Genomic DNA, 20,335 nt, shown 5'->3' on the forward strand with positions numbered 1-20,335 from the left:
CTGATATCCTCTGTTGAGCTCTTTTTAAAATCTAAAAATGCTTATACTTGGGAACAGTATTTAAATATTGCTGTAAAGTGTAGTGAAGTCTTCACCACTGAAATGGGTGCCCAACTGCTTTTGTGTATGCCCCACTTTGAAAATTGACTATCTCTTGGGCATTTTGATTGTTTGGATTTGTAGTGCTTTTCAGATGACCAAACCCAGAAGGTGAACAATGATCAGCAAAAGCCTGGAGAGGTGAGGTACCTATACAGCTCCAATGATGAAAGAAGAGCTGTATTGATATTTAGTTGATATTCTGAGCAATGTTTTTTTTTCCTCAAATGACATCCTGATTTTGCTCTTCCTTTATGCTTACCAAAGTATGAGTATCAAATTAACTGACATGAACCAAAATGAAACCCTAATGAAATAATAGACTGCTAATTATCAGCTCTCAGTTAATTTTCTGTGTGTTTTTCAGATCAGCTCTACAAAACAAGATGTATTGGCAAATCATTCTGACCATGTTTGTGCTATTGGGTAAGTTACTAAAAAACCAAGTCTCTTAGATACTATGTATAATGAAGAGTAATCACCATTTCTGTCTTACAGTGGTGTTTCAAGTCATGCTACTGGATTAATATCTTATCACAACATGCAAGTAGAATATACAAAGGACCTGGTGTTATCGTTGTGCGGAATTGAAATGTTGACACTCTCAGGGTTGTGTGTGTCTTGTCCCAAAAAGCAGTGCAACTGACTTTTAAGAACAGGAAACATCAGTAGAAAGTATGTGGTGAGTCACGACGCATTCAAATAAATGCCTTGCCCCAGTCAAAATTTGATAGGATAGAAGATTATGGGCAATTTGTTTTGTTACCCTAATCGGTCCAAAAGCAGAAGGGAAAATCCCGGTTCCATCAGAACTGTCAATTTTTTGTTTAGTTCACTGTAGCCAGGGTGTCACTTTGAGTTTGAGCTCTGTTTTTTAGGTGGCTGACCTTCCTGCTTTCACGTGCACAGTGCTGTTAAAGGGTGCTCAATTAACTGCAAATGTTGAATATAATAAACTGGTTTTCTAATTGGCGAGTGTCTGTAACAATATTGGTGTATGCTGTTCAGGGACAGCTGGTATTTGCCTTTCTTTTTTTTGATTAAAAAAAAAGCTATTTAAAGACTTTTGGTGATGATGCTTAAGGAGAAAGCAGATGCTGTAATCCAGTGAAGTTAGATTCAAAATTTGTGTCGTCTTCACAAAAGATGAATAAATCATTAGATTTCTATATCTTTTCTATATACATATGTAACATCTTTCTGTATCTTTCTATATTGCATTGTTGACAAATTCTTCTTTTAAATACCTTATGTAATCTAAACATATTGTGTACTTTTTAATCAGAAAACCTGGATGCCTCAGGGAGTTTTCATTAGGCTTCAGAGCAGTTTGTTGCTATCTGATGGCCTGTAATGACTGAAAGTCAGTGCATCTCTCGAGTGGCCATCTCCATCTGATTCCGAATAAGCAAATAGCCACGGCTGGCATCTTTGTAGCCCTGTTAACCCAGACATGAAATCAGCCAGTTATTTGAGGGCAGAACTGTAAGTGACGGCCTCCTGTGTATCTGTGTCATGGACAAACTGTTAACACCTGTAGCTGGAAAACATTCTTACTGCATGCTGCAGTTTATTAACGGGCATTTAAGAGCTATAGCAATCCTATGGTAAACCTTCTGTATTGTAATGCATTATAGTTCTGTTCTTTTTTTAACACTTCTGCAGAAGTGCTAAGTAGCTGCACACACTTTCGACTTTATAGGATTTAATTAATCCTGTGAGATTGTCTGGTGTGATATGCGAGGGGGGAGTCTGGTTTTTTAGAAAAATAGATGACTGGCAGGAATCTCTTCCCACCCTGCAGTTGCCTCTGTGAATTGGGTAGTATGTTAGTTACCTGTCCTGCTTCATAGGCAGTCATGTCACTTACTCATTTGTCCTTTTTTAATCATGTGTTGTGGACTACTAGTCTGTTCGGTCAGCTGAATCCTCCGCGTGTAGCCAGGAGGTCTAACGAAGCTGCTATTTACAGAGGCACAAACTCTGTTCATTTGGAGAGGAGGAAAGAGCAGAACCCTTCAGGAATCCGGCAATACAAATCTGTGTAAAGAGAAAATGAAACACTTAAACACACTGCATAGTAAAACAGCGTCTGCTGTTAAGGTAGCATGCATCTACTTTTTTTAAAAGCTTTCATTTTGTGTTTTTGTATTACTTAGCTTATGCTTATGTGCTGTTAATCAAACAGTGCTAGAGAAATTCTGTTTTTCTTACTTTGGCTATTGCAGGGCATAGAGCATGAATTAATTTCTATCTAATGAACTGCTTAAAATATTTATGCCCTTACTGAGCGAAAAGCTAAATGCAAAGTGCACAAATGACCCACATGCCTTTCTGTAACTAAAGCTTTAATCTTTGAAATTCATGCAGCATTTTACAGTAAGCTATTTCCAAAACTGACATGCGTATCATTCTCAAAATCATTGTTAGCGTAATTCAAGCTATGACTTGCCAACAAGGGCTACAAATGTGGTCAGAGTGATTTTATTTTGAAGATTCTAAGTCTGATGGAAAAGATTGTTCTTTTCCTACATCTCATTTCCCAGATAATGCCCTGGGGTTGTGTAGTTACATACAGTCACATATTCTTGTAATACTGTTCTTCGGTGTTTAACAGTTACAGTGTGACTAGTTGTTACATTTACAGTGGGATTATTTTTTTGTACAGTAAAGGAGCTGTGTTATAAGAGCTGGACTGCGAGTGTCCCAGCACTGCAGAGGGGGATGACACTCATACCTGTATAGTGTGTGAACTTAGGTTTAGGATTCACTGTATTTTGAGTTACTATAAGCCAATTCACCCCAAAGAGATGCTTCCCTTACAGTCTTGGTCTTGACCTATTTCAGGAGGTTGAGAAAACAGAACGTTAGGTGTGGTGACTTTGGGGGAGAAGGCTGGCATCTGTCAGATGTGACACCAGTGCAGAGGGGGTGTTTTTGGTAATTTTGTCTCCCACTCAGAGGAGAACAGCCCCTGGCAATAGTCTGATTCTTATGTAATGAATGTGCTTTTGTATAACATCGGCCACCTCCTTTTCATTGTCAAGTAATACGAACTTTTTCTTTTATTTCCGCTATCTTTGCCTTTATGTTTGCAGACCTTCTTCACATGGCAGTTGCCCACTGTATGGTCCATCAGATTCCTCCCAGGAACTTTACATTACCCTGTATGCTTCTGAATGAGACGTTTTTGAATCCTTTTTCTGCTGGAGTTGTAGAGAGCTGGTCTGGTTTGAGGAGAGCATCTGAAACCAAGCATTCCTTGCTAATGAATGAAGAAAGTTTTCTGTGTTGCCTTTGGAGTGGTAACAACATTGATTGTTCTTTGTACAGAGCAAGCATGCAAGCAAGGAAGTTTATTCCTTCAGAAATAATTATCTCTGCTTCTCAGGTAACAGGTAGGTTTTCCATTCAAGGGCATAAGAAGTCACTTCAAAAAAAAAAAAAAGGTTGGGGTTTTTTGTTGTTTGGGGAGCAGGGGGCTGGATTGTGTTAATGGATATTCATTTTTATCCAGAGCAGTCAACATAGTGTGGTAAAATCCTTCCTCACAAAATACTGTAGTGGAGGGTGAAGGAAATTGTATAGCACAGATTCAAAGGGAAAAAAAAATAGTTGGCTGTCTGTCTAGGGGAATGCTGAATAAAGTATGTAGCAATGCATATTAGGACGTAAGCCCAGATCTTCAAAGGTGTTTAGACGCTATTAGAAATATTTTAAATATTTTTGTGGATGTGGGCTTTAAACTCCTTCAGGAGGTGGGGGAGATGGAGAGCAAGTGCCAGCTTTTCTGCCTGGATTGTGAGGCCTTAGCAAATATCTGTACATGGATTAGATTGAATTATTTTTTCTTAGACTGTTTTCTCCTCCTGTAAACCACAGTCTCTAAGCAGCATACTGGCCTGTTGGCATACTGCTATCAGTGGCAGGAATGTCACTGACCTCACTAGAGTAGAATTTCATTTTACAAGAAGTGCCCTATGGAACAAATAAATCTCTGTTAAAGACTGCCACGCTAGATGTGCTGCCGTTGTGCATGGAGTACAGCTGCATATGTGTGCACAAAGTGTATGCAGGACAGCCACATAGAGGCTGTACCAGTTAACAGTACCAAAACCTTCAACCAGCAGCAGCAGCTGAATTTCTTTATTCCCCTTGTGGCCTTGTCCATAAAGCCAGGTAAAATATATTCCTTCTCTAATAATTAGAATGCAGCAGCATCACATAGGTTGGTAGCCTTTTAAGTGTTGAAGGGCATATACTGGTGCCCAATTCAGCAAGGATTATTTGTAAACATTTGCACACTTGGGGTCCAGCCTCACCTTCAGGAATATCTGTTATTTGTCCTCTCTTTGTGAGTGAATTTTATCATGGCTCTTCAGTTGGTTTTTTTTGGTTTTAATATAGTTCAGAAATGTTTAATCCCTTTAATCTTGTTTAGATTCAAATTGGAACATTGAATGTTGGATTAAAGGCAAGCTGGACCTGTTAGTTTGTAGCCTGCGGTTTTTGACGTTGTACTTGAGAGCCGACTTGAAGGTTAATCTTTTATATGCTGTGTAAGTACAGACTCTTGTTATAACATTAGAAATCTGAAAGCATTTTCTAAAACATCAACATGGGCCTCTCAAGCTTGCCACACAGTGGTAGCAGTAGCTTTGCAAGCAGATGATACATTCTGTACCTTTGTCTTATCTAAAAGTAATCTTGAACAATATGGGAAGTTTATGTCTCTGTCTTTGAATGAAAAATGGTTGGAATGGAGAGTCCCCCTCCTCTGTCCTTTCCATGTTTCTTAAAATGCTTTAATGAAATTGGTGTTGACTTGATAAAATATCTCTGCTTTTACAGTTGCTTAATTTTAAAGCTGCGATCTTGGTTCTGGCTTTTTTATGCTTTTGACCATAATGTTCTCTCTCTTGAAGTAATTATGTTACTCAACATTTAATACAATGCCAAATGCTACTCTGATCACGTTGTTGCCTCTGAGGGGCACCCATCTATGCAATTGCCACTGTGGTAAATACTCTCTGGAATGGTGATAGATGGTAATCTTACTGACTGCGGGCTGAGCATGTCTTGTATACATGATCTGCCTGATTTGATCATAAAAACATCTATTTGATTCCACTTCGGAAACCACACTGGTTTTTTCTGTGTTACTCACAGATTGCAAGGAATGGCATGAACACACAGACTTAATTTCCTTAGGGAACAGGCTAAACGTAAATAGTTGAATTAGCTGAATTTACAGGTGATGACTTCTGCTTAAAAAGCCAGAACTGGATGACAGATATCACTTGCCATAAATTATCCCTGTCGTCAAGAGTAGAAAAGAAGTGTATTAATTGGTAGTAAATATGGTTGTTTAGTTGACATAATACTTTAAAGCTGAGATCAGATTTTGAGTGGGTTCCCATTTCCAGTGTTCCTCATGACTTTGACTTCTGAAATACCATTACTTGTGTGTTTGTGGGAGAAGTAGATCTGAATTTGTCTCTGTTCCATTCAGTCTCAACTGCAATAGAAAAATCTTTGCCAGTAACCCTAATGTAGTAATCTCTATATTGAATTTTTTTGATAACATCCGTGGAACAACAGATTCGAGTCCCAGCTGGGATGAAGAGGTTCTTTGTATTACGCAGGGAATTCAGTAAGTGTCATGCAATTTATGGGAGCAGGCCCTATAGACTCAGTAGAGTCCTTGTGGCATTTCTGTATTTGATTACTTTTTGCTGCAAAGGCGAGATGCAGTGCAGTCCCTGATGTTGGAGAACTTGCTTCACTCCCCAGATTCCATATTAATATTTTTCTTTTAGGGTCCCTACATTCTCAGAGAACAGCTAGCAAAGCATTTCAGATTTTGGTAAGGTGACAGCTTTCCTTGTTGGCTTGCTGACACCTTAGCATTTTATTCACATGAGCCAAAATACCTTGAAAACATTCCCAGTTTTAAAAATATGCATTCCTGGCATGTGTTACTCCCCAGGAGTCCGGAGATCAAGCCAGAATTCTCACATATAGGACAGGCAATGTAGAAAAGTAATGACCTGGAAGAATCTACCAAAAAAACCCCTTGGGTCCTCAACAGCTTTTAATTTTTTCAGCATTAAAGAAGTATCCTCTTATTTTACACATCCACAGTTTGCCTGCTGGTAAATGATACCAAGTTACTTTGAATAGGAAATGTTTTGTTCTGTCCAAAACGGTGCTATGACAGTATTCTGTAAGAGGCTCAAGCAAGGCTAGTGATAGGGCTTTTACCTTCCCTAGCAGCATGTCTTTGGGAGGGGAAAGACTGTTCTGAAACTTAATTAGACAAATGAGGTTAATTGTCTACCAAAAGTGAATGATCTTTCCAGTTGTATGTATTCTAGGAATGCTGTAAACCCTGGTGGTTAATTACATTAACTGAAATCACTTAGCCTTAGGGATCCTTTCGTAGTGACACAGATGAATGCTCCCAGTTCAATTTTGAGCACTGATTATAATTTGCCCTTTCAGCAGATGGTGGTGTATAGGGTGTGCTCATATTTCTGACCTATTTGACGTACCTGTGAGGCTCTCCTTTAGTTCTGGGCCTAGGCTCCCATGTTTTTAAGGATAAATCATGCAATTTGCCTCCAGACTGGTGGCTTGCTTGAGTGCATCAGTTATACGTTGAGCCTTCTTCAGCTGGAGAACATTAACTTTTCATTACAGACTTACTCTCTCATGAGCTGGGCAGCTATCAGATGTTCTGCAGTGTAATGGGGCAGCTTGTTCAAATAACTATTGTCCTAGAGCTACTATATATCAAATACATTGAGATATAATTGTTGAAAATCCTTAGAACCCCAGACAGCTTTGCTACGTCAATTCCTGATCAAGGTAGCGCTTGCACAAACACAGTATGTAGAAATATTGAAAGCAGAGTTACAATGGTGACCTTATTTCTGATATGCCTCAACATAGCTCCCTAAATGTGATGATGTACCTTTCCTGAAATGAGAGGAATTGTAGAAATTCATGTATTTCTTCCTACAACAATGCTGATCTTTTGGTTTTGGTGAGGTGTTCCAACTGCAAGAAGTTGATTGAAACTCATTAAAGACATTCTGCAGCTTCTAATTTAAAGTTTAAAAGTTCACCACAGGGCCACAGATTAATTTAGCATAAGTAACAACACCTTCTGAAGTATGGTTGAATTGTGCACCAAAAATACAAAACATTTAGGAGGTGTTAAGGTGTTGACTAAAAGAACTATCTGTGCACAACTGAAAAGTGCAGTGCTTGCAGTGGAAAAGAAAAGCAAGCCTTGGACACATGCCCTTGTTGCAACGTTAATTACTTCTCTGTTTCAGGGCATGCAGTATTACTTTTTTTTCCCTCTTCTGCAGTGCCTTATGCTTTAGTCCCATGTTTCCAGCTTAAAGTCATATTGCCTTTGCACATTCTCCCTCCCTTCTCTGCCAGTCATTAAAACTTAAGTCCAGTTCACTAGTTTTCTGTTGAATCTCAGAGGTGGGCTCTGGTAATCCATTCACAGAAGTTCATACACTTAGTACCGATCTGGTTTTTGCTTACCTCTCTGTGCCAAGACAAATCTCTCCAATTCCAGCAGCAGCCAGCACTATAAAACTGAATGGGGACATAGTACATACTCATATATTTTATAAGCACTCTAATTTTCCTTCCACCGCCCCCCCCCCCCCCCCGCCCCCAGTTTGGATCTGGCTTAGATCTGATCACTGTTGCGTGATGTAAAGTGCTTGTTGAACCAGGATTTATAGCCTTTCTCAGTATGCTGCAAGTCTGATGGAAAACTCCAGGTTTTAATAGCCTGTTGCTTTGTTTTAAGCTTACCCAAAATTTCTCCTCTCATTCTACTGAATGAAGGCACTGACCTCTCCTGAACTTGTGAGTGCTTTATAAGCATAAGCTCCTCTAAAGTAAGTATCTGCAGTTTTAGGAACAATGGTTATTCTGTGACTGGATCCATCTGCAGCCAAACTGAAGAAGACAGGCTGCTCGTGCAAACCCAGGCTTCAGAATACTTTGGCTTTCTGTCGTTTTGCTTGTAATCAGGTCTCAGACATTTAGCCCAGGCTTGGCAATTTGGAAGAAGTTGATGTGGGGGCCCCTCATGATCATGGCCTCCATTGATCTACTCTCTTATCCCAAACTCAGTTTTGTGAGACAGTCCCTGTGTCTTGCCAGTTGGCGGATATGCAAAGATTGTTACCCTATTTCTTAGTGTCGGCGGATCTTCCTCTGGGAGCAGACCTGGCGTCCGATAACGTAGCCTGGTTTTTCCCCTTGCTTTGCGCTGGTTGCCTGCAGAGGTAGTGAGCCATAAGAGAAGTCTTCAGCGTAGAAGGGAGATGCTGGTAATTCTCTCTGTCACAAGGGGTGGAAGACCTGCCTGGCATGGAGCCACAGGGTTTTCCTCCAGTTACCCTTGCAGCCCTACATGCAGCATTTTATACAGTAAACAAATGAAAAGGTTTGTGCGATGGGAGCAGCGAGAAATAACAACCCATGCCTGTTTACTCCCAAATCAGTGGCCTTTGAAACACAATACTGGCACAACACAACATGGGGAGGAGCTCTCTAGCATTTTTTTCCCCGGTGCACAGGTGGTCTTCTGGGTACAAATAAGCTCAGTTTGACAGTTAAAAATTGAAATAATTGTTAGGAGTGATTAGGAGAAAGATGGGGGGGTGGTGTGGTGGTAACTGCTTTCCAGATAGATCAGATTAAAGACACGGTTTGATGAAAAGACTACATTCTTATGGATTGATTGTGGGTTTTTTGAGACTAATAAAATCTGTAAGCAACAACAGAAGGCAGGGAAACTTAAAAGAAAATTCTGTGAAGTCTTTTGAAAGGAAATTCAGGAGAAAGAAGCGGAGCCACAACTATAAAAACAAAAATATTCCAAGTAATTTAAAAGCTGTGTGTCTGCCAGATACCATCAGCATAAGGTTCCATAATTCTCATGTCCTAAAATCTCTTGAGTCCTGGTAAAAATTATTTTAGGGATGTCAGTGTTGACTGACTGTAGCACTAATAAATGTAAACTACATATTCATGTGAACCTGCGTAGCTTATGGGGTCATTACTGCAGAGTACAGGTGCTATGAGGGCATAGTGTTTTTGAAGATCCTTGTGTTACCAGCTTCAAAGAGTGTCCTAAAACCAAGGTGGATGCATAATGTGCGTGTGTGTGATCAGTGAACAATGAGGGGAGTGGGGCTCTGATTCGAGGAGATCCATGTGCATACGTTGTGGGTTCCCTTGCGGTCCCAGTCAGCATGATTTGCACGCGCTCTTCCCCATTGTTCATCAGCCCTTTATTCCTTTCCAGCCTCTCCTCAGTTTCTGACCTTTTCTTTTTTAAGTAAGGCAGATTATGGTAACGTCATCGGTGAATCATGCCCATTTCCCCTGTGCTCTACAGACGATTAAATGTCCTAGATACCAAATTGACTAAAACCAAAAAAAGCAGAAAATCTTGTCCTTTCTTCTCCTCCAATGTAGAGTTCTCTGCCCTCCCTGAATTCAAGTGTTACAATGAGTCATACCAACTGTAAAACTACTTAAAACTTTTACAGAAAGGTTCTTATTCTATTAACTTCAACTTCTTTCTCTGAATTAGTAAAACAAAACCCTTGCTATACAGAAATAATTCCAAAATTACTTCAGAACAATTCAAAACGTAAGCTTTTTTTGTAAGGGTGAAATGTCAAAAGCAGGAAAGAATCCAGGGTGGTTTAACTGTCAGAATTTGTCTTGGCTTTGCTGCTGTGAGAAGTTTGGCCACAAAGTATTCACGCTATTAAATTCACTACCTTAAGGAGACCTGTGTCACTGAATACCTGCAGTACACCATAAACGTGTATCTGTGTCTGAAAGAGCCTAAAGAATACCTGTGGGATAGCAATGAGAAAGAAAAATACTTTGGGTACTGCTGGCTGCTCTCAGAATAGAAGCAGCTTTGTGCCCACTTGTGCGGTATTTATTTCATAAATCGAGAATAGTTTGACTGAAGTCAATGGAGATTGAAAACATGTATAAAAGAGTAATCATACACATGAGGATTGCTCTAAAAATGCCTGTAAAACATACTTGAAAAGCATCTGTGTACTGATGTGTATGTGGGAAATAGTATGGGTCGTCTTCGTGCTTCTTCTTGACATTGACCCAGGGAAAATCGTATGTTTTAGATACAATCTAAATGTGATGGCCTGTATTTCAATGTGAATGCATATGTTGTTTTTGTATCCTATAAAACATTTGCTAGCATCAAGAGACATAAAGTGTGACTGCTTGTGTCAGTATACACTACTTTGTAACTTATTTCATTTACAGTATATTGAAATCATATTGTTAGAAAATCTGATTAAACTGTTTATGAAACGTATAATTATGCCCATGCAGCTATTAGTTGTTTAAAACTTCAGAAGTTTATCTTAGACCATACAATTTTTGCAGTGGATTCTGTAATCAAAAACTGCGTATGTTAAACTCTCAAGGAAGGAGTGTTAATAGAAAGGAAAAAAAAAAAAGCAAGTCCCCCTTTTGAAAGTAAATGTGAAGTTCAGTCAAAAATAGTCCCATGAGCTTTACTCTGAGAAGCAATAAAAGCAAAATGCAGTAAGTTACTTACTAAATACTTTCTGTGAGCCTATCCAAGACAATAGTAGTAATGCATGTGAGTAAATAATTTGCTTTCCTAGGAAACATCAGACTGTCTAAGAGACAGACATGCGGTGCGTAAAAATAATTAAAGCCTTATCTTAGAATGAACTGCAGAAAGTTAAGACTTTTGGAGGACACAGGTGTCTTTTCTTACCCCCCGCCCCCCCATACTGGAAGTTGTTGAAAATGAGTACTAAAATGTGTTCTGAATGGTGGAGTTCTTTAGCCTTTTGTTACTTGTTTTTGGTTGTTATATTGCTTGTAATGCTTAATTGTAGCAGAAGGTGGAAGGAATATTAATATTAAATCTGTTTAGATTTTATTTCAGTGCCTCATGAATAGGAATTAGAACATAATTTCTGTGGGGGTGGCAGAGAGCTGCCAAGTAGTCCACTGTAAGGTAAACTAACTTTGTGTGCCTAAGAAGTATCTAGTAATAGTTACCATCAGGAATCGGAAAGTAGACTGGCCAAGCTACGGGTATCATCTAGTATCGTAACACGTTTGTTTTAAAGTCAAACCTTAGGAATACTTCTCATGAATTCATTTGAACTACTTTACTTGGAAACCATTTAAAAAATGTAAAAGCAATCGGTTACAATTACTGCCTTTTTTACTTTTAAATTTGGGGGGTTTTTTTGGTATATAAACCTTATCCAGATGGACAAACCTCCTCTATTGAGATAGAGTATAGAAAGAAATGCTGGTCCGTTTTGGTTTATGGTTTGTTTTTTCCCTTGTAGATCAGAGCTGTCACTGGCAGATGTATCTACGAGCTCTCTAAAGGGGACTGTCATGGTTGCTCAGTGTGACTGTAGTGGGTACGACAAGTGCGAGTGCTGCGTGCCTTCTCTGAGACTCAACTACACCTACATCATATGGCTGAAGATGATGACTGGTGTAATGCCTCTGTGGTCACCTTTGATGTCAGTCAAGCCCATAGACATAGGTAAGCCTGACCTGTATTTTAAACCTTTTTTAACACAGAACAGCAGCAGGATGTCTCTTCTGGAGAAGGAGCGCACAGACAGAACAGGAAAAGGCTTCCTGGTGCTGTCTGGCTTGCTCAGGGTGGTGCTGCACACGTTTCTTAGCCGCCTAATGCCTGTCTGGGCTCTGGTACAAAACCATACTGAGCAAAGGCCAGGCTGTCAACATACTTGATCTTTAATTTCTAATCTGGACCGCTCTGTGCCTGAGTCTGGGGCAGTGGTGGAGCTTATTTGTCTATGTTACTGAGGGCTTAAATTAAAAAGTGAGGGGAAAAAAAGCTGTTCCTAAAGTTAGTTAGGAAATAAAACTACCTCTTCTTTCAAGCAGCTCTGTTGTCCTGATGCTTTCTTCCTTACACATAACAGTTTCAGCATTTTCCAAGTTGGAAAACATTCTGCCGTATTTAATCAAGTTAAAAGCATACTGACATTACAGATTTGATACGTGTTGCTATCCAATATGCAAAGTTATTGCAGATCTTGGCAAATTTCAAAAAGGCAGGGACTCTGTCAGCTGTGGGGAAAAAACCAGAAGTTTTATAAACTTCTCCCTAACTGATGTGCTTTGCAGTCAGACTAAGTTAAAAGTCTCTGGGTGGGCTAGTTTTGAAGATGAGAGGTTGCATTTATCATCATGCTGCTTTTAAATTACGCTGCAGGAAAAAAATAAAAATTAAGAGTTGCGTCTGCCAGTGTTTAAAATGACATAGTTTGTTCTGCTTAGTGAAGTATATTTTAAAAATACATTATATTAGTATATGTTCTGCCAAGATTTAGCTCAATTAAAATTATTTTGAAAGTAAAGCTATGAATGCTTCTGTAATGTATAAACAATTTGTACTTGCTTATAGATGATATCAGTAGAACAGGTGGCATCAGTAGAACAGACATCATTTGTATTGTAAGAGTCACGGAAGTGTGATGTAGAAGTTACTGCCTTTTGGTTTAAAAGCTATGCCTTTTTCTGAGGAAGAGAGAGTGTAATCCCGTAAATTGCCCATCCATTTCCCTCTCCAGAGAGTTCTTTTCATCCTTGTGGGAAATTTCTGAAACGCTCCGTTTTTACTTTGCCCTAATGTAGGTCTCCTGGAGACCTTCTTTCATAGCCATAATCACTGTAGAAGGGGTGGGAATATTTAGAAATTTTTTGCATAGAATATGAGGACATTATCTCCTATCTCTTAGGGAGCTGAGCTAATTGCTTTGCTCAGCAGTCCCATCCCTCTCAGTCCTCTTTTCAGCAGAACAGGTAAGTTAGTGCTTGGCTACTGGGGAGGATCATGGCCCAAGGCAAGAAATTCATGTAGTTTTAAGGCAAATGTCAGGTCGAACAGCGTGTCCTGATAACTAACTATATCGCAGTGCAGGGTGCACTTTTCCAGTGATACTACATGTTAGTCTGTCATACACTAGCTGTAGAGCCGCTCTTGAAAGCTGAGTTTGAAGAAAAGGCGTGAAGGAGACTTCTGACTCAGTAAAAAGCCATTACTGCCTGCAGTCACAGGCAATAAGGTTAGTGGTAAACTTGCCAATTAATTTGTCCGCAGTAAAGCCTGAACCTCCTTTGAACCTGCATCTGGAAATGACAGAGAAGGGTCAAGTGAGAATCTGCTGGTCTGACCCTGTGCTGGTGCCATACCCACTTCAGTACGAAGTGAAGATCTCTGCAAATTCACGTCAAAATGGCTGGCAGGTGAGTCAGCCCTGCTCGCTCTGTTTTATGATGGAGCGGTGCAGGTCGGTGGGTCTCTTCCAGAGCTCAGGATTTCTTACCACCCTCCTTGTCTTTGGGCAGTGGCTCTGGTGGGCTGAGCAGCGTGGCTGGGCTGGTGGAGCTGGGCATGGCACACTGGTTTCTCCTGAGCTGGTGTGCAGTAGTCTCTGGTAAACATCAACAGAGGGTGGTAGAGCTGGCAAGCTGGACTTCACATCTGTTACACTAGCAGAGCCATCTCACAATGATGAAAGACCCCGTCTCCTGTTGGGTCTTACAAACAAACTCCCATCTTTCCTTTTGGATGAAATGCTAGATTCTGTGAAGTCTAAAGGCAAAGCTGTCTCCTTTCAGCAAACCCTGAATTCCATGACACATGTATATGTTTAATACTTACAGCTTTTACTAGTGAATTGCTTTTTCTGTTGCTACCACGCAACTGGCTCTGGAATAAAAAGCAGCTGTTAATTAGCATTCCATAATGAAATAACATGTTTTCTGCAGAGGTATGCAACCTCGACCATATTCAAATTTACAGTAAATTTAAAGAAGAAAGCTTTTTTTAACCCAACTTGCTACCTAAAAACTACTCTGTAGAGTATTTGTTTTGGATCCCTCTGTTTCTTTCTTTTTCCTGCTTCATTACACAACAATAACGGCTTCTGATAATCCAACAGATGGTTCAAGTTGCTCTAGAAACCTCACTGGCCATAGATAATACACTACTTGACTCTTCATACTTAGTTCAAGTGCGGTGCAGGAATCGTCATGGTCCAGGGTTCTGGAGTGACTGGAGCACACCGTATAATCTCAGCTTGGGAGGTAGGTCACGTGCAGTCACTGATGTGCGGTAAGTAGTCTTTTGGAATAGAACAGATTTTCCCAGTTTGTTTTGTTTTGTGGGATGAGCATTTGAGAGCGTGTGTTATCCAGGGAGGTACAGTATGCATAAGTTGGGCTGAAAAATCCTATGGAAGTTCTTTCCCTTTCTGCTTCTCTTCCTGCATGGCTTTGCCTGAGATTCTGCTCTTCCCTTCTTATAAAAGACTTGCATTAAGAGAGTTCTGCACTAATGTGTGTAGACTGCACAGTCAGCTCTGTGACACCTCCTTGTCTGGCGCTGTTGCTTGCTCACCAAGCACCTGTTCAGACCCAGAAAAAACCTAAAGAGTTTTTCCATTTCAAAAGACAGTTGGCAGTGTTTAACCTCTACTCAATACAAGATGTTTCTCCTAATGCTTTCTCTAACTTTTAGTTCAGTATGAGGCTTTGTAGCTGAACTAAAAGTGCAGAACACCGTTTCGGGTTTGTAGATTTAACATGATCCATCTTGGTTTGTACTGCTGAGCCCCATTCATAAACTGCTTAATAGCCCCGGTCAGTCAGTTTCAATGCATGTGGCTTTAGTGTTAAGCATATAATCTTACATACTGTAATCAATTTACTACCCAAATAGGGTGAGGTCTTGACGTGTCGCACACAGTAGGAGCTCTCCTGGACTGAGTAAAGGGCTCTTACGAATTAATGAGGTCCCTTATATCAACATAGCTCCTGCTAAAATGATAGATCATAATGGCTCTCTATTCATGGTCAGAGTATATAAGAAGGGAAGGAAATTTTCTTTGGCAAATCCTTGGTCAGCTATCAGGATTGCTGATTTGCTTTGCAGATTGCTCTGTTTTGGGTCAGCCTAAAGATTTCGGGATTTTTTGCATTGTATTTTCCCATGCTTTGCTTATAGTTAACTGGAAATGTTTTGGTCTGTGTTGTCACAGACCTCTGAACTATTACACGGCAATACTAGTGCTTTACCTAGGTGCATACACGTACACCTGCTTGCTGTACCCAAAATAATTTAATGCATGTGCTTAAATCAAGTACCAAGGTGAATAAATAAACTTTGCAGAAGGAACTGTTGTCCAAGAAAGCTGGAAGTACACAGACTCTCATGTCTATTGAGCATGTAACACAGGATGTCTGATTATACAACTAGAGGCCTAACTGGCCCCGTAGTCTTTTGGATTTTATATCTCTAGATATTAAAAAAAAAAAAAAAAAAAAAGTGTTTGTGTGTGTGTATATATATAAAAAACTATATAGCTTTCAGATTTTTGGGGGGTAAATACATATGCTTGTTCTGTCTTACACATATACTCTTATTTTTCAGAAAGGATTTATGAGTGTATTGAGAAATAGATGTAAAAGAAGTGCAGTAGATACTGTTAGATTATTTTTTATGAATCCTATTATGGGATATGTAATTGTATTAAACATACATCTCAGCAGCAGAATAATCCTGTTGTGACAAACGTGATGGCAGCTTAGAGGGATTAATTTCTTCACTGCAGGAAGCTCAAATTGGCATATTCTTCCAATGGGCAATGCTGGGATGAGCCGAGGGAGGAACAGTGGAGCATGCAGCGCAGCTGGGAGCAGTGAGGCAGCTGGTGCAGGAGCACTGCCTTGCATTCATGGAGGCACATTAACACTGGGAGAGTAAATGCTGAAAACAGGCAGTTACGTTTTTGTACGGCTAACGAGCCTCATGTTCTGATTTGTATTTAACATGAAAGTCTTTGACAAAGACAATATTGTAAGTCTGCTCTGCTATCTGAGGAGGCCTGTACTTTGGAAAAATCCTAAAAATATCTGACGTGGTTCCTCGACTATGGAAAGCAAACCTGACCTTTTAAGGATTTTCATGCTGGCTTTGGGTTGATCTTTGGCAAACTGTTCCTTTTCAGCAGGTGTATAACACCTGTAGCTTCCCTAAGTACCTGACAGATTGAGGCTGAGCTTATGCATATTTACACACTTTGTAAATTCAGTGTCTTTTATGCCTAGGTGAATTACTTACTGTGTCACTGCTACCGTTTGGTATTAACTACACTGCTGAGATTGTAAAACAAGTTTTTGAGATGTTAGTCTCCTGCTGACTTCAATAGGAGCAGGATTAGTAACTATTGGAAAGCTTGATTTTAATTTTTTTATTTTTTTTATTTTTTCCAATCTCCTCTCCCTCAGTTCTGAATAGCAATTTTCTCAAAATCTGTGTTTCGGTATTATAGTAGTGCTTTGGCTAACATATGATTTCAACATCCTTGCAAAGTTCAAAGAGTTGGTTTATTTTTTTCCCTGAACTAACACATTGCTCTTCTCTTATTTGGATCTTCTCTCACTTTTACCTGAGGACAATTTTACAGTTTTAAAATTTGCGCTGTATGTGTTTGTGAGACGAGTTACAGAAGCTAACCCTGTCTAGGTTGCAAGTACTTGTTGCAGCATTTAAATAAGCTGACCTCATGCCTTAAAGTGGGCTGAGCAAAAAGCAGCAGTGTTAATCTAGTTTCCCAAGATTTAATTTACAGGAGCCTGTATGATTCCCTGTTTCCCTTGTGCTGCTGTGTATTGCTTTCACTGTACCCTCCAGTGATTTTTTTTTTTTCCTGCTCATTTAATTCCTGTTTGCCTGAGGATATTAAAGATTGTCAGAATTTACAATGCCAGTTATGGGGGGGAGACAGTCAAGGGCTCATTTCTTCCCCTCTCCCCTATAGTCATTAATAATAATTAAGAAGTGGGAAATTTAGAAATACAACTGAATGATAATAATATTTTTTTGGTGACATACGCTTTTATATTATCTTTTTGGTTCTGATTCTAATCTCAATGGATTATTTTTTCCTTTTTTCCCTCCTCTGTGTAGCTGAAGTCCTGTACTTCCCTTCTAAGATACTGACCAGCGTTGGTTCTAACGTTTCCTTTCATTGCATCTATAAAAACAAAACCAAGATTGTAGCGTCCAAGAAGATTGTTTGGTGGCTGAATTTAGCAGAAGAAATCCCAGAAAGTCAGTATACGCTTGTGAATGATCGCGTAAGCAAAGTTACTCTTTTCAACTTGAAAGCAACAAAACCTAGAGGAAGTTTCTTCTATAACGCATTGTACTGTTGTCATCAAAATAGGGAATGTCATCATAGATACGCTGAATTATATGTAGTAGGTAAGATTCCAGATGATTTTAAATTACAATTTTGGTGCATTTTAATAGTAAGAATATTTCCATTTTAAGCGCCAGTTAGATTTTATCAAGCAGTTATGCCTTGTATTGCGTAGTTTTTTGTATAAACAAGTATATCTTTATTAATATAAACTTCCAATGTGTTTTAATTAGATGTGAATATCAATATCACATGTGAAACGGATGGGTACTTAACTCAAATGACTTGCAGATGGTCTGCAAACCCAAACACGTTGCTCCTGGGGAGTTCCTTGCAGCTGAGATACTACAGGTGTGTATAGCTTTTAATGCACTCTGTATGTTTGGAAAGCATGACTCTGGAAATACTATTACAACAAAGAATTCTGAATAGATGTAATTATAAAATGTGCTCAGTTTCTGTAAGCTGGACTTTTTCCCAACTGGAACTCCAGAGGTGTTAACTACTTGTGCAAAAAGGGGACAATGGATACCCAAGTATGTAACATGGATTCTATTTACCATGTTTTTCAGCTTTTGTAAAACCTGTAGATGCAGTTTGGAAGTCAGTTCTCTTAAAGTAGATGTGTTTGCTTGTATCAGTTATAAAAATTATTATTCTAGTTGCTCGTATCTACAAATTGTAAGGAAATAAGGAAAAAAAACCCTTCACAGTGAGAGTGACTGAGTACTGGAGCAGTGGCCCAGAGAGGCTGTAGAATCTCTGTCCTTGGAGACTTTCAGATCTCGACTGGACAGGACCCTGGGCAACTTCATCTGACTTTGAATTTAACCCTGCTTTGAGTTGGAGGTAGGACTTTAGACCTCCTGAGGTCTCCATTCAGTCTTCAATTTTTCTATAATTTTGTATGGTTTTTTTCTGTATACAGACAGTGGATAAAAATACAGGGATGGAATTTCATTCATCCCAGATGGAAATAAACTTGCTTATAAAGAGAGAATCAAGTCTTGGTTCATAAAGGGAATATTGCTTTATGAAGGTAGCATCTTTGGTGGCTAGAGCAATTCTTAGTTTTCCTGGGTTTGGTCAGGTGTTTTGGCCTAGCTTGTTTTGAGATAGTTGGTTTAATTTTGTCTGTCTTCTGGACAGAGCAGGAGAACTGAGGTGTGGTATGGGGCAAACACATTATTGTTTGCAAAATACAAAGCTGATAATTAAATCAGTGGTATGATCATTCTTATCTTCATTCATGTGCACAAATATTGCCTGTGATAGTATTGTTTTACCATGAAACTAAAAAAATCCCTTTGAATTACTAATGTATTGAGCTTGAGAGTGTCCTAGAACCGTGTTAGTCTTTACATAAACAGGATAGACAGACAGACAGCCCTTCCGGAGAAAAAAATCTTGTTTTACTGCTCCGCTGATATGCAAAAGTTTTGGCGAACAAGCTTAGATCAGCCCTGAGGGCCTAATCCTTTGGAAAGCTGGACTGTCTTCTCTGTTGGAGGTGGACTGAAGTTTTGAACTATCATGGTAGCCAGGTGAATATTTCTCAGGATTTTGTGGACTAAAGTAATAACTGGAATGCTTGAGATTTCAAGTGGAGGCTTTTAGGGCAGGATTAGCGACTAGCTGACTGCTAAGGTAGGCTTTGTTTCAACTGTCTTCACAAATATGAATATAATGAGAGTACTGCTGGGCAGGGAGCTTGAAATAAAAACCATGCTGCTCTAGCCATGTTTTTTATTCCCATTTTTTCACTGTTCAAGTTTAGCTAAAAACGTTATTTTCTAATAGGAGGTGATAATCTGTACATTTCTTACAGTACTAGATCAGTGAACATCATCAACACAGACTGAAAATGCTTCCCAGATGCTAGTATTTATTGTGATCTTTCTTTTTGTTCTTTTTATTTTGATTTGTTAATAGTAAGATCTGAAAGAGGAGAAATTAAAAAATCAAAAAAAAAAATCATGGGGGGGACCACATGAATGTAGTGACTACCAAAAAGTTGACATACAAGATGTTTAAAAATTTATAGTTACCAAAACCGCAGTATCATTTGCATAACATTCTGTTGCGTACTGGGAACAAAAATACAAAAAGAACTTGCATGTTTACAAGCTTGAGACCAAATGAAATGGTCAGGTTTTTTAATTGCTCGAGCTTGATTGTAAGAGGCACCATAAATATATTAGAGTTGCTAGTATTTGCTTAGACACAGGCAAGTCCTCAGGATGAAAGTTGGAACTCAGATGTGTTGCATCGACTTCAGACACATCAGGTTTTCCAGGAGCATGTGGCTATTCTTCTTAGTTACTGATGCAGTTAGATTTTACAGCTGAAACCCAACGCTCTACAGTAATGTGTGATAGCTTTGCTGCTGGTGTTTTGTTTTGGTTGGGTTGTTACTACATCTTCCTCTACAGTCAGTGCTGCCAACAGAAACAGCACAGAAATGATCATCCTGTAAAAACGCAGAATGCTAAGCTAAACCTTCAAAGCACAAGGCACCGGTTTAATCGGTATTAGCTATGTTGACAGGAAGAGGAGAGATTCAGCTAAGTGTAACTTTCGTGGTTCAGCTGAATAACTAATACCCTATCTAGCCATCCTCACCACAAGCCTGAGCTGTGCAGAAGCTTAGGAGAAATTTGAAAACTTTCCATCACCGATAAGATGTCCGGTGCCATTTTATCCAGAGTCCAGGTCTCCTCTCTTCTGTTGCCAGATGATTATACTGACTGTATGTGGGATTCTAATACCACCCTCCAGAACTGATACTCTGTGGGATTTCCATCTCCTGGAGACTTCACTGTATGTGTCCGATGGGTCCACGTGGCAGCTTTCCCCTGGATGCCCGTTGGTATTTTGAAAGTCGTATTCCTGGCTGGAGTAAATTC

The 20,335-nt window shown here is 39.4% G+C and overlaps 1 protein-coding gene across 1 annotated transcript in view; it reads left to right on the forward strand.

Annotated features, from left to right (window-relative positions):
- Positions 1–473: 473 nt before the first annotated feature.
- LEPR (leptin receptor) overlaps positions 474–20,335 on the forward strand; it is a 33,932-nt gene continuing 14,070 nt past the window's right edge. The window contains exons 1-8 of the mRNA XM_059821780.1: positions 474–525; positions 3,198–3,497; positions 4,541–4,658; positions 11,526–11,731; positions 13,322–13,467; positions 14,166–14,310; positions 17,195–17,491; positions 17,663–17,780. Coding sequence (XP_059677763.1) covers positions 486–525; positions 3,198–3,497; positions 4,541–4,658; positions 11,526–11,731; positions 13,322–13,467; positions 14,166–14,310; positions 17,195–17,491; positions 17,663–17,780 — 1,370 coding nt within the window. The 5' untranslated portion in view covers positions 474–485. The remainder of the gene's footprint in view (positions 526–3,197; positions 3,498–4,540; positions 4,659–11,525; positions 11,732–13,321; positions 13,468–14,165; positions 14,311–17,194; positions 17,492–17,662; positions 17,781–20,335) is intronic.

Source organism: Gavia stellata, chromosome 10 (genome assembly GCF_030936135.1).
Source record: "Gavia stellata isolate bGavSte3 chromosome 10, bGavSte3.hap2, whole genome shotgun sequence".
NCBI classification, from domain to species: domain Eukaryota; kingdom Metazoa; phylum Chordata; class Aves; order Gaviiformes; family Gaviidae; genus Gavia; species Gavia stellata.